This window comes from Acanthochromis polyacanthus, chromosome 13 (genome assembly GCF_021347895.1).
Source record: "Acanthochromis polyacanthus isolate Apoly-LR-REF ecotype Palm Island chromosome 13, KAUST_Apoly_ChrSc, whole genome shotgun sequence".
In the NCBI taxonomy this organism is placed as follows: Eukaryota; Metazoa; Chordata; class Actinopteri; family Pomacentridae; genus Acanthochromis; species Acanthochromis polyacanthus.
The window spans coordinates 5,701,922-5,716,909 of record NC_067125.1 but is presented as its reverse complement, the minus strand read 5'-3'; the positions used below and the strand labels follow the sequence as shown (position 1 = coordinate 5,716,909).

Genomic DNA, 14,988 nt, shown 5'->3' with positions numbered 1-14,988 from the left:
TAACATATCGAGAACATAATTCATGGCTACTTCTGTGAAACCAGGGCCAATGAGAGGTTATTTTAAAGGCATAAATCACACATTTACACTGTGGCGTGCATTGGAAAGCTCTCAGCAATTTAAAACGTACTCATGCAAAAGAGTCGTCTGACCATTTCACTGTCTTTATTAATTCTCTTTTTGAACTGAGACAAATCACTGAACAGAACAAACAATATTTGAATGTTTTTTTCTTACCGTTCAGCCTCAGTTCAGTCTGACAGCATAAACTGGTCACAGCTTTGCTCTCTGCAGCTCCTCATTAATTCAGAGAAATCTGTCATTTGACTGTTGTTATATTACCATTAATGTAATGTAGCTCACGTGTGTTTAAACTGAAATACTGATGTTGTTCGTTGCGTCTAATACAATCTTACACTTTCAGAGAAACATGAGACAGAACAAGCTAATTAATCCTTATTAAGGGCATTGACAGCTGTTGCGTCTGCACTGCTGGAAGCAAAGACGGGCGGCTGTTGTTGTAACGCTGCCTGGCCTGAAAGCAGAGGATTTCTATCAGCCTCCATCAGCAGGGATGGAGACGAGGCTCTGATGAATGTCAGATTGCGCTCCTCTAACTCCCCCTTAGAGGAATGCTGACAATCACTTGTACTAACAAGTCAGGTAGTATCTCTGACGAAACACTCAGAAACCTCTCCCTCGGGGGGTGATCTGTACTTGTCCTCCGTGTGAAGGATTGTGGGCTGTGAAGGAAGGAAGGGAGGGGGTGGGAGATAGAGACAGTATAATAAGGCAACAAATAGGGATTAATGAGGGTGAATGCGATGGGGAAACAGGGGGAGGAAGGAAAACACAGACAGGAGGGAGGATAATGAGTTGGATTGAAAAGCAGATGGGAAGCGGTTTTGCCTCCGTACACAAAATGTGACAGTGTGACAGGAGACGGAAGCGCCAATCAATAGAGCCCCGTTTTCACAATGACACTGTGTGTGTGTGTGTGTGTGCGTGTGTGTGTGTGTGTGTGCGTGCTCACAGGTAAGCTGAGTCTGAAGGTCAGCGCTGAGGCCCTGAAGACTGACGCACTGTGTGGCAACGAGGTGGCCACCGTCCCCGACACGGGCCGAGTCGACACTGTGATCCGCACTCTGCTGGTGGAGGTCAGTAACTGTCAGACAAACACTGCAGACTGGACTGATGTATCGTTTAAACACCCGTCAGTGGCTCAGCAAAGATAATATTACAGATTGTTCTTTAACACTCGGAGCCCGAAAACCTGCAGGCGGATTTGAAAGGCTTTCTTTTACATTTTTGAAAAATAAGTAGTCAAAATTCAACTTTTTTTTAAAAAAAATTATGATTTATGGTAATACACCTCGGGTACACGGCACCAAAGAGGTTTTAGAGTGCTCTGTGCTTATGAGTACTTGTTGTTGTTTCCATGCATGTGCAGGATTTTATATTGCAGAAAAAAATGAATCCACAGCAGGGAGCAAAAAATGCCCAGAAGGATGGCATTTATGAACAGCTGATTCTATTTTCATCTTGTTGATGTTAAATAAAGGGAGACGTATCAATTAAAACTCACCAGTCTTGGTTTACAAATGTTTCCCTCTATAAATGAAAATGTTGAGTTACAGCAGCTACTTTTAGTTTCCCACTTCATTTCCAGTTTATACATGTACAACCTTTTTTTTCTTTTTTGTGAACTAATACCCTGCTGGTACAATTCATGCTGTCTAATATGCAGTAGAGGGATTTCTATTCTCAGAATCTAAAGTGTACAATCAAGGATTTGCTCCTTTCCTGTTCACGGATCAACAGTTACATAAAAATGTAGCTGACAGCTGCCAGCAGAAATGTAACCACGGCATGGACATTTAAAAAACAGAGCTGCATAACACACACAGTGCATTCTGATAATAAAACACCTTGTCTGTCTCCCTGCAAAGGGCTGAAAAGTCTTTTAGTGTTGTTTAGACGGTAAGCATGTTGTAGCTGGAATATTTCTCACGGCTCGCACTTGTGATAGAAACTCCACCTCTTGAAATACGCTTCCAGTCTGAGTCAAGTTCAGCTCCTCCTGCTGAAAAATCAGAACAATATCAGTTATAAACTGGTCAGACACAAAGGGTACTGTTGTGTTTTTGTTGGGTTTTTTTGTATGTGTGTGTGTGTGTGTGTGTGTGTGTGTTTTTGTTGCTAATGGAACAATCGTAAACAGCAGTAAATGTTACATTTTGAGGGGCTGTTGTCTCCTGAGGATTTTGGTGTTCTGGTGAGTATTTGTGGCAGCCGGATGGTGCAGCGCAAAAACTCAAAATCTTACCAAGTCTGTTTGTCTTATTTTTAGTCAAAATGTCTCATCCCACTTGTTTTAAGGCAAATCCACTTAACAAGTGACATTTCAGCAAGATGGAGGGACTTGTTCTTAAGAGAAGAATTGAAGTTTTACTGATATATATGTTAGATATTTTTAAGATTTTTTTTTTTTTGGAAGATTTTTACTCATTTTTTCAAAATATTTACAAGAATTTTCTTGCCAAATTTGGGGGATTTTTTAAAATAAAACTTTTAATGGAAACTTTTAAGGAATTATTGGAATTTTCTTCCTGAAGGTTTTGCTAATTTCCAGAAATTTGGGGAATTTTTTTGCTGAATTTTTTTGGATTTTTTTTAGACAAGGAAAATTTTTTTTGGGTGCCTGTAAATGAGGACAACAGGAGGGTTAAGACAACGCATCTTAAATGTCTTAAGTCAAATAGTCTTGAAATTATCTTGTTTTGAGTTTAATTTTACAAGAAAATTCAAAATAAGTTTAATACATCTCAAATTAGGAGCTTACATGAAAATAGAAATCTATTTTTGAGTGAATTTGTTTAGCATGTCTGGCTTATTTAAGGACACCTCAGCTTGACAATCCTGGTAAAATAAAGCTTAAAATAAGTTTTCCAGCTAATTTTAAGATCTCAATATTCTAAACATCAGATCTTATTTCAAGAAATCTTACCAAGCCATTTTTCACTTTTTGTATTGGCAGATTTTTTCACTTATTTCAAGGTAAAAGTTCATTGAAATAATTTTTTTTCTTGTTTTGAGAGAGGCATTTTTGTGTGTGTGTGTGTGTGTGTGTGTGTGTGTGTGTGTGTGTGTGTGTGTGTGTGTGTGTGTGTGTGTGTGTGTGTGTGTGTGTGTGTGTGTGTGTGTGTGTGTGTGTGTGTGTGTGTGTGTGTGTGTGTGTGTGTGTGTGTGTGTGTGTGTGTGTGTGTGTGTGTGTGTGTGTGTGTGTTAGTTAATGCAGGAACACGTCACCCCGTGCAACAGTCCGGTTCACAGTGAGGTTTTGGCCAAAGACACACGCAGCTCTTTAAGAATCAGAATCAGATTACTTTATTGTCATTCAGGTAAATTTCATCATCAGAGATGCTCAGCAGAACGAAATGATGATGGAGGGGCAGCAATAAAAACACACACAGTTAAAAAAAAAAAAACCTGAGATAAAACAAATAAATTCAAATTACAGGTACAGTAGTGAATGAAATAAATGAAAACTAGAGAATAAATACGACTTAGGCAGTAGAGTGTGTATGTTTAATATTTACGTTTGCAGTCCTCTGTTTAAAAGACGGATAGCGGTGGGAAAGAACCTGTTAATGAAGCGAACAGTGTTACATCTCAGGCTGTGGTACCTCCTGGCTCAGGGTAGGAGAGGAAACGGTCCACAGACGGGGTGAGTGGGGTCCCTGGTGATCCTCAGCACCCTTGACAGGCAACATTGTTCCACCAAGTCCTTTACAGGTGGCAGTGAGACCTCGGTGATCCTCTCAGCAGCCCTCTCCTCTGTCTTCAGTGCCTTCCAGTCAGAGGCACTGCTGCTCTGATACCACAGAGAGATGCTGCCGGTTAGCACGCTCTCTCTGGTTGCTCTGTAGAAAGTAGTAGTAGTGGTAGTTTAGTTTATTCGGTCAGCAAGGAAAAAAGTAAACATTGTAACAATTGTGTACTTATGATGGCATCATCATCATCGTTGTCCACATAAATGATCATCGTCAACATGATCATTATCATCATCGTCATCATCAACAAAATCATCATCAAGATCATCATCGTCCTGTGACCGAAGGGTTTAGGCTGAAGTCAAAACTTATTTTGCCTAACCTTTTTCAACCAAAACGAAAAGTTTCTCCATTTCGTAGAGGGAAAAAGAAAAAAAAAACGACAACTAATATTCATCGTTATCATTGACAAGATAAGAGGAATCCATTCAAAATCATTTTAGTTACTTTTAGTTTGTTATTCCTGGGATTTATATTTTTCAAGAGTTAATCTTTTCAACTGCTTTTTAAATGTTTTCAAAGTCTTGCATGTTTTTGTTCCCTCATCAAGTTTATTCCACTTGGTAACTCCTATTACCGAGATACATTTACGTTTTTTTATTTGTTCTTACCCTATTTTGTTTTTTTAAAATGCAAGAACCCCTAAGATTATAACAAATAAAGTGGTGAGGACTGATGTGCTCGGATGAGTTTGTTTGAGTTGTGTTTTGTTTTCTCTCCTCCAGGCTGAAGGAACGCCACAGATGATCAGCCACAACGCTCTCCTCTGTCCTACAGGTGAGTGTTCACAAATCACCCGAATATCAGCCTCTGAAATCTGACAGCCACAGGGTGAGCGGCCATCTGGAGCCTCTCACTCAGAACACAGTGAAAGCTGGGACACCTGATCAGCGCACCTTCAGCCGTCACTGACCTGAGCCAGGCTCAAAGGTTCACATGTGACTGAGTCTTCCTGGCCGCTCATCATTGTTGAGAAGCATTTGTGCTTGTTGGACTGGAGATAGCCTAGTCATTAGTGTCATTTAAGTTCCGTATGTAGATAATGACTCGACTAATTGCAACTTAATTTCACTTGCATTTATTTTACTGTGTTTATGTTGAAATCCAGCAACACAGCTAACTGTGAGCTGCGTTTTTCACTCGTGAGGACAGTGTGACTCTAAACTTAATCAGTCTTCAGTGGGGACCTGACTGCACAACATGTAATTACAAAACAAGTTAGTGTGAGTGTGTGGTGCACTAGCGGATATGTTTATACTTAAAAAAGAAGATGTTTGTAACCTGTATAAAGGAAATGACGACACAGACTTCATCCCAAATATGCTGATTGGTAGAACAGATGTTTTATGACTTCTACAGGAGAATCAGAAAAGTTAGGCTAAGTTCTGCATATGTGACATTTTTTGTGCTTTCTGTTTTTGCCAGACGGGCCTGTGGAGAAGAAAATCGATCTTCTGATGCCTGAAATGTTTGTGGCGGGATCAGCCAGAGCATCTGTCTCAGTACTGGGTGAGTCGAACTGCATGGAGACACTTGAAGTCATTTATGTGGCTCTTGTTCTCCTGACTTGGTGGCGTGTACCTTCAGGCTGCCACGTAGAAAAGGGCTGCAGCGTGGAATCATAACTTCCACTTTTCCCGTTTTGCTTCTGCAGGCGATCTGATGGGCCGAGCCATGAAGAACCTAGACAAGCTCCTGCAGATGCCGTACGGTTGTGGAGAGCAGAACATGCTGCTGTTTGCTCCCAACATCTTCATCCTCAACTACCTGAAAAGCACTGGTCAGCTGACTCAGACGATTCTGGACAGGGCGACACATTTCCTGGAGAGCGGTGAGCTTTCAGGACTTTTTTGAAACCGTTCTGACATGTCCTTTTTAGGATGGGTCTGCTCTGATGAATTAGCAGCTGAAAGCATGACACGCAAAACAAAAAGATGTAAAAGACGGACGTAGATTTGAGCAGTTCACATCAAAGATTCATCACATGGGTATTCAGTGACAATAAAAGGGAAAGAGTCGTTGAGATCATCTTCAAACGGTGCCACACTTTTTAGTTCAGAGTAGAAAATGAATATCTGTGTGTAAGTGAACCATCGACCTGTCTGTACTCCCTGACTGAATGTTGGGAGTGTGACTATTATGGTCTGCATATTACTACTATGATGAAAAGATATGTCAGAAAAAGAAAAAACCCCATGGTGACCATTCATCATTGGGTTTGTTTCTTTTTATGTATGTATGTACACCCCCTGTCAAAAGTTTTGAGACGGGTTCTCATTCATTTGAATGAGAACCCGTCTCAAAACTTTTGACAGGGGGTGTATGTATGGATGGTCCTTTTAGGCTTTATTATATAGGACAGTGGAGAAAGACAGGAAAGTAGGAAGAAGAATGGGGGAGAACCTGCCGCCAAGTGCCATGGGCTGGATTTATGGGTCACCCACTCAGCCGATGGAGCTACCAGGACGGCCGTCATCTGAGGGTTTTACCTCAAACGAGCCTCAATCTGCGACAATTATAGCTTCATGCACCTCTAGTTTCAACAATTTCTGGTGACCGAGACAAGCCAGACTAAAGCTTAAAGAAGTCGCCCTTCTAAAATGTGATGGTCACACATTTACCAGACGTAGCAGACCATATGTGATTTGTGCAAGTAGATAAATGTAATGTCTGCTGGTGTTGATCCTGTGTCTGTGCGTTGTAGGATATCAGAGGGAGCTCACCTACAAGCACGACGACGGCTCCTACAGCGCCTTTGGAAAGAGCGACGAGTCTGGAAACACCTGGTCAGTAACATTATTAAAACAGTCATAAGTTTGTTTAGAAGTGGTTTTATCTGAACAGCAGCAGCTTGTTATTAAGCAGTCGTAATCAGTGCTGTTGAACTAATAGTTTAATAACATTTGTTGTCATATTTAGTATTTTTTGTAGTAATGACAGTTGTAGTCATGTTTTATTTTATTTTATTACTCCGTCAAGGAACGGCGGAGTTATGTGACAATCGGCTTGCCTTTGTCTGTTTGTTAGCAACATTGCTCAAAAACAGATTTGGAAGAAATTTTCAGAGGTGGTCAGAAATGGCACAAGGACCAAGTGATTGGATTTTGGCAGTGATGTGGCTTATAGTCTGGATTTGACTAAAAAGTGGTTCAAAACTACTTAAAATTGTTCCAAAATGGTTTTTAAAAAATCATATTTGTCTAAAATGACAAAAAACAGTCCAAAATAACCAAAAAAATGTGAAAAAATGACAAACAATTGATCCAAAATGATTTAAAATTGACCTAAAATGGCAAACAATTGTCCAAAATAACAAAGATTTGTTCAGAATTACTCAAAATGTGTCCAAAATGACAAAACCTGTCCGAAATGACTGGAAACCTGTCCAGAATTACCTTAAAAATGACCCCATATTGGTCGGAAATGACTGGGTGGTGAAGAAACGATGCAGAGCGCTGCGCTCTCTGAGTACTTTTCCTGTTACATATTAGTTCTTTTAAATAATTTTCAAAATAAAACATTTATTTTGAGAGCTTATATAATGTATTTAGATTTGATAAGGCCAAATGCAAATAAAATTTGATGTATAAAGAACCAGAACACCCCCACCACTGTCTCTGTTTGTGTTCGCTTTATGTGCACACCTGTCAACAACAACATTTCTGATGACCTATAAATACCAGAATTATAAGGAATATATTCATGATGATATAACTCATGGTATACTGCAGTTGCATCAGCTGTTATAAAAGCATTTAAAACATTTATCTTGAGCTTTGCCGTTGAACTAAATATTTTCAGCTCAAATCTCACACTTCATGTGACGAGAGAACAAAGACGACACGCAGACACAGTGGGAGGCAGACGCACACACACACACACATTGTGTGTCCTCTCTGCTGTTTGGCACCAGCAAGCATCCTAATAATTTACTTTATGAGGAACCTGCCAGAAAATATTAATATTTTCATTTAATGGGCTTAAAGCACAGTGCCTCGGGGGATTTATCAAACCTTCTGCTGCTTTGATAGGGTGCTGGGCAGTTTGGCAGTTGGTGAGTGTGTGTGTGGGTGTGTGTTTGCGGTTTGCAGAAACTAGGGCTCTCAAGTGTTCGCTCGCATTACAATTCCAACAGAAGACTGGATGAAACTGTCCAAATCGCTGAAAAGAACGCATCACTTTTACTGAAGGCAGTCATGCAGAACTTTGGAACTTTCACACAAGTTTGAACAAATATATAGATTTGAATTTAAAGCTGCTCCATTCCATATTTTCCACATGAACAGGGGCTCAGAGGACTGTGTGTAATGTGAAAGGAGTTGCTTAAATAGACAAACCGACATGGAATTATCAGCCAGTTCTGCAGTTCCTCTCAGCGCTACAGAGATTTTAAGCCTCTTAAATCATTGTTTTGGTTTTATGGCTCACAAACTCAACTTACCAACCCTGTTCTCAGACGCAGTAGGAAGCAGCAACAGTATTCTGATGAACCTGCTGCTCTCTACCTGCCCAGCACCAAACTGCAGACACAGGTAGCTGGTGAGCACAGAAGCTCAAGGATGCATTTTAGACCTTATCGTTTTTATCGATTTGTTTTTATTGCTGTGCTCTAAGTGTACAAAAATCGCTGATGCAACTTCGAAGCAGCATTACACAGTGCAAAGACACTCATATTATCAACTCCACAGGACATTATCACAGTAACATTTGTAATTATTAGATAGATAGATACTTTATTAATCTCTATGGAGCATGGGTGTCAAAGTCATTTCAGTTCAGGGGCCACATTCAGCCCAATTTTTCCTAAGTGGACCAGTAAAATCGCAGCATAATAACCTAAAAATGACCTCAACTCCTAATGTTTCCCTTTGTTTTAGTGCAAAAAAAGTGTGTTCTGACAAAAAAAATGCAAAAACCAACACAAAAAAGACAAAATATTACAAAAATGAGACACAAAATGAGACAAATGACAGAAGCAAAACAAAAAACTAGACAAAAAATTAGACAAAGTTCCAAAGAGCCAAAAAATGGACACAAATGAGACAAAAAAAACACAAGCAAGACAGAAAGGAAACCCAAAATGACAAAAACGTGAGACAAAAAATAGAACAACAACAAAAAAAGCCAGTGTTACAAAAATGAGACGCAGAATAACAAAGGAGCATCGAGCAATCTAGTATTTCACTTTATGATCAAAACAACTTGTCATGGTGAAGAAATTATTTTAAATTTATAGTTTTACAAATTTACTATCTGCAGTTAATGTCTTCTCTGTAATTTTTACGCTTTGCAAAGTCTTCCTGCAGGCCGGAGTGGACCCTCTGGAGGGCCCTCGGACCAGATGTTTGACACCCCTGCTATAGAGCATTTCAGTGTTTGTAATAAGAAAGCTGTAATAATCCCAGTGCACACTACATGCAGAGAAATCCAATCAAAGTATGTAACAGCTAAAGACTTGAACTGGTGGAGACCAAACCGGAGCCACAAAGAAAATGAGTCAGCAGTTTAATGTCTTCTGGTGGATGCAAATAAATGCTGGTGTGGCTTCGCGTGTGCTGGATGTTTGCTTGCTACCACGCTGAACCCTGTAACCCAGTAATAACTCAGTGTTATAGTAGATTGTTGTACCGCCCACAAGTGGCCAAAACATGAATGGCCAAGTACCGCAGGTTTTTGTAATTTTTGGGCAGTTTCAAATAACATGAGAGGAGTTGATCCTGAACTACAAGGTGTCCCTAAAGTCCGTAGATATAGATCTCATTAACTATAATGTTTTTGCATCCACAGATTAAATATGGTTTTGTTGAAAGAAGAAAGAATTAAACTGGTTCTTCTAAGTCAATGTGAAGGATGGACATATGGAAAGACAGAGTTAGGGTTAGAGCAGTGGGAGCTTGCATGAATTGTAGCCATGACCAGTTCTTTAGTTTGGGCTGATACATTTGGTCGTCCAGAACAGGGTTTGTCCATGGCACCTACTGTTTCTTTAAACTTTTTAACCACCTTCAGCACCGTGGAAAAACCAAGTAGAATCCTCCTTGGATGACGTTCATTAAATCCATCTGCTGTCTTTCCACATGTCCATCAGTGTGTTGTTAATGAGATTCTCTGTGTGTCCAGACTTTAGGCCACATCTGCATAATCCCTTAAGGCCTAGTTCAGATCATACTGACACTTTAAGTTTTTTCTGTCTTTTGGCCTTTTGTTTATCTGCAAACACACTGAGGTCAGTGAAAACGAACCCTTTTTTAAAAAAAAAACTCCTTCCTTGGTGGAGAAATTCTACTAAGTGTGTGCAGTGTTGACAGGAAAACAGATTTCTCTTGTAATGTTAGTCTGCACAACTGGATGCAGTGATGTGTTCTGACCAAACAGTAATGCTGGTTATATGTTTACACATAAATTCTATTAAGAAATAACTCTTCACTGTCAGTCCACACAGATAATTGCCCCTCTTTTTAAAGCACTATTGTTGGTAGCCCACTGGAACCAGCACTCAGGCTATTGATTAGCCAGCTTAGGGTTACATCATCACCTGTTTAATGGCTCTTAGCAATGCTTCAGTTGTGTTTTCACATGGACAGAATTTCTTTAACGATTTATGTGATAGGAGTTTTCTGAAAACAAAAGAAGGTAAACCCCTTTAAAAACCCCTGTGTGTGTGTGTGTGTGTGTGTGGACAAGGTCTAAGAAGCCCTACGTCTTTCCAGAAGCCCTTTGTTGTCTCTGTCTGCTGCAGCTCTCTTTATTCCAGCGCGGCTCAGAGGAATATGACTGTTGTAGATGCAGCTCAGTCCAGGCACTGTGAGTTGGTGTGAGACATGCGGCTGTTATGTAATTGTCCTGCAGCTGGGTTCAGTTTGGGGTTACCAACACAGGCTCACATGGGTAGATTTGTTTTCTACAAACTGTGTGTGTGTGTGTATTTTGTGTTTATGTGCGTGTGTGACCCCCTAGGCTGACCTCTTTTGTGATGAAGTCCTTCGGCGGTGCCAGACCGTACATCTATGTGCAGCCCCAGCACATTAAAGATGCCAGGAGGTGGCTGTCCAAACACCAGCGGCCCGACGGTTGCATCAGATCTGTCGGAAAACTTTTCCACAATGGCATGAAGGTAACGATCAGTTTGAGCATCGGCGTTTCAACACAAACTCTCTGGACTTCCCATCTTCAGCTCGTGCTTGTTCTCTGTTCTGCATGCTAAATTTTCTCCTGCATGACAAAAGAACAGAATTAGCTCAGTGCAAGAAGGGATTTTTATAGAAGAGAATTTTCAAATGCTGTTGATTTAAGCGGAGAGCAGAGAAAGCCTGTGGCCTGCAGGCAGACGACACACACACACACACACACACACACACACACACACACACACACACAGAGCAGAGGAGAAATCCATTGTTAGCCAGGCTCCACCACTCTACAGTATTTCCTGAAGCAGATTAACACCAATCAGCCTCGGCAACTCCGAGTGAGGAGCCAATTTGTTTAACCTGTCATCTTTGCGCTTCCTTTTTTTTTTTCTTTTTCTTAAATGAAGCTCAACACCGTCATAAATTCTCTGCTCTGTCGTCTGCATACTAATGATGTTAGCTGAGCAGAAATGTCCCGACTACTAATGGAAATGAGCATTTTTTTTCTGCGTTTTTGTGCGATGTCTGTGTGTCAGTTCAATTAATATCCCTTTGAAATCATTGATTTACCTCCAAAAATCATCACTGAACATGAATTCTCCCACCACACTCCTGGGAAGGGACACCGTTTGTAAAACCGTCATCAACACGCTGCAGTTTTAAGATGGAAAGGCTTTTTTCACCCATAATGTGTCACATAGCATATAAAATAGTTTATATGGATATGATAACAGGTGAAAACCTTTATTTCTGCTAGAGGGACTCATTAATTATTACTGTCTACTATTAATTCTGTGCTTTGAAAAAGCCCATGATTTTATTCCATACAAATGTTTTGGAAAATTAATTGGAAATTTCATGTAAACAGTAATAATAGATTTAGTCAATCCTATGTTTTTCATTTAATTTTGTTCTTTTTTTGGACAGGACGGTGCATATTAATGGACAAACAATCTCATAAGTATACACAAAGTTGCCGTAAATATGTCGGTTTTAGCACAACGCTAGTTTCCATCGTTTGTCCTAAATGTAAAATAAAAACATACAGTACAGGGTCACAAATGTATTCGAATGCCTTTATTGTTATTGTATGAGAACAATGAAAGTGAAAGTGCATTCCTTAAAGAGCATAGTAAAATAAAATAAATACCAGAACAAAATCAAACAAAAAACCATGTAAGACCGTCAATATAAAAACATTCATAAAGCATCCAATAAGAGCACTGAGCCGCTGCGTCTCTATGTGCTGCCATCCTTCATACATGCTGCATACATACAGGAATGAATTCTGGCTGGGTTGAACCTAGTTATTTTAGTAAAGTGCTTTAAAGTTCCTGTTAATCAGCCATGTGTTATCTTGTCTCTTAAAACTGACAAAGGTGCAGCTTCCTCTGATTGCTGTATAGACCCTCCAGAAAAACGCGATTATGCGATCGCATGAATTCCCGCATTAATCACCAAAATACGGCTGATTGTGCGGGGGTCAATTATTTCCCAAAAGGCCGCATAATCCCCGCTAAACAGCCCATAATTCCCGCAAGAATCTCACATTTCCACGAAAAAAAAAGAAATATGCGGGTCCCGCTTGACTTCACAATTTCCGCATAAAATGAGAAAACTATAACCGATATAAATGGAGTTGTGAGTGATTTTTTTTTTATATATGTGATGCCCGGCCTGACGTCATCAGTTCACGCATTCACACACACACTCAAAACTGAAAACCAGTACATAGAAAGCTGAAGACCGTCCTCATATTTACCAATTTGGTGACGCAAAACAGTGAAGTATGAAGCTGTGCTGTAAGTGTGCTGCTGCTGGTGTTTCCACCAGGGAGGAGTGAGTGACGACGTGTCCCTGACCGCCTACATCACCGCCGCCCTGCTGGAGCTGGACGCTGACGCCACAGTGAGTCTTTTCCTCCTTGATCAGTCATCATTCTAGATGCTGATTATTCTGAAGTATTGCCTCAGTAAAGTTAATTTCAAATTCTTGGACTCCCAACATTAATTTTATGGCAGGAGGTCAAACTGAAGAGAATGGAATGTACAAATGTGAAATTGAATCATTTGTGAACTCTGATTTCTGTTTTGTTGTAAGATAAAGGAAGAAGCTTCAGAACTGATTTTCAAAAGGTCGCTTTGCTAAACAACTTCTGAAATCTGCACACAGCTTAATTTACTCTGTGTTGTGACACTTTGCCTGGTTTGTGTCAGGACCCTGTAGTACAGAACTGCCTGAGCTGTCTGAAGGCAGCAGTGGCCGGCCAGCTGGACAACCTGTACACCACCGCCCTGCTGTCCTACACCTTCACACTGGCTGGAGACCAGGACATGAGGAGCAAACTCATCACCACCCTGCACCAGAAGTCCAACACACAGGGTACGACTGTGAAGATGTCTTCTGGACTGGTCTGATGTCCAGAAGACCAGACTAAAGTCCTGGCCTTTGTTAGGTCTTACTGAATGAGATGAAGTCAGAGCTTTTTTAAGGGGGACCTGAGAAAAGACAAGTATTCTAACATGCTGAAAATGAGAGCATGGATGGGTGGATATGTTGGTGCCCTGCCTGGACATGAATATTCAGAATCAGGTGGTTTTTTAAGATCAAAGACATCAGACTTTGATTTGACGTGGCTTTAAATATTAACTACAGCAGGATTTCTGACTTAGTTCTTGGTTTTCAGAGATAGAGTCGAGATGAGCACTAACTCCCAGTCTTCCTTTCTGAGGTGAGACATTTATGTGTCAACAGTTCAGGCACGTCCGATCTATAAATTGTTGACTTCATGCAGAGGAAGGTTTTGGTCACTGTAAGTCAGTTTAATGTCATTTATACAGTTATATGATAGTTGTTATTACTTTGTATACTGTGGAGCATGTAAACCATAAAAAGAAGAGGACCAAGGATTGAGCCTTGGGGAACACCACACATCTCATGGGTCTGCTCAGATATATAATCTTTGCCTGAGACAGAAGTATGAATCAGCTTCTAAATGAATCTCATCTCAGTGAGAGCTCTGTCTGTCCTGAGTTTGACGAACATAATTCAGTGGTAATAATGTTATTCAAATAAGGACTAAATTGGACTGATGGTTTCATTGCAAATCCTGAAAGATTGAAGGTGTAGTAGAAGTTCTGAAATGGGATATTCTGAATTGTGAATGAATAGTAGAGGGATGGGTTTTTTTTTTCATTTTTTCAAAGATGCAAAGCCTGGACGTCAGTGATGAAGCGTAAGCACTGAATCTAGTCGAGACGCGAGTTCACGGATGCAGCTGAAATATCATTTGAAGGGCAAAAAGTACTTGAAATGTCAGTTGATAGGCTCGTAGTAAAAGCAGTTCAAGTGGATCCCATCTAAAACTGAAACATTTAAACAGCCTTAGTACTATAATTTACAGTGTGGCTATAGTCCTACATGTGTCCAATAATTTGACTAAAGTGCACAGAGGCAGTCTTTGCAAATCTTTTTAATGTATTCATCTCTTGTCCTGGCTGACAGGAGGCACCCGTCACTGGGAGAGAGCTGGAGCTTCCAAGAAAGTCCTGGACTCTCTGGAGGTGGAAATAACTTCGTACGTGCTGCTGGCTCTGCTCTCTGGTCCAGCCATGCCAGACTTTGGTTTGGACTACTCCACTGGAATCGTCCACTGGCTCACTCAGCAGCAGAACCCTTACGGTGGTTTCGCTTCCACTCAGGTAGGACAGAGAACACACACATTTACTCTTTATGGAGAAATTTAGCTCTGAAACGACCCCAAAACATGTAACACCTCTGCTCCTCAGGACACTGTGGTGGCCCTGCAGGCGCTGGCTAAGTACGGCGCTGCCACCTACAGTCCGGAGGGCAGCACTACGGTGACGGTGACGTCTTTAGGAGGCCTGCACAAAGAGTTCACAGTGGATCGGAGCAACAGGCTGCTGTACCAGGAGGAGAAGCTGAGCGAGGTGCCTGGAGAGTACACCATCAAAGCCCAGGGACAGAGCTGTGTGCTGGCACAGGTACCTCCATCCCTACATGAT

General features: G+C 40.8%; 1 protein-coding gene across 2 annotated transcripts in view; it reads left to right on the top strand.

Moving 5' to 3' along the window:
* LOC110964240 (alpha-2-macroglobulin-like protein 1) overlaps window positions 1-14,988 on the top strand; it is a 50,592-nt gene that overhangs the window by 30,382 nt on the left and 5,222 nt on the right. For both annotated transcript variants that reach the window (XM_051957538.1, XM_051957537.1), the window contains exons 21-30: window positions 1,036-1,157; window positions 4,559-4,610; window positions 5,259-5,342; window positions 5,488-5,664; window positions 6,538-6,619; window positions 10,791-10,947; window positions 12,797-12,871; window positions 13,180-13,345; window positions 14,468-14,664; window positions 14,752-14,967. In XM_051957538.1, coding sequence (XP_051813498.1) covers window positions 1,036-1,157; window positions 4,559-4,610; window positions 5,259-5,342; window positions 5,488-5,664; window positions 6,538-6,619; window positions 10,791-10,947; window positions 12,797-12,871; window positions 13,180-13,345; window positions 14,468-14,664; window positions 14,752-14,967 — 1,328 coding nt within the window. The remainder of the gene's footprint in view (window positions 1-1,035; window positions 1,158-4,558; window positions 4,611-5,258; window positions 5,343-5,487; window positions 5,665-6,537; window positions 6,620-10,790; window positions 10,948-12,796; window positions 12,872-13,179; window positions 13,346-14,467; window positions 14,665-14,751; window positions 14,968-14,988) is intronic.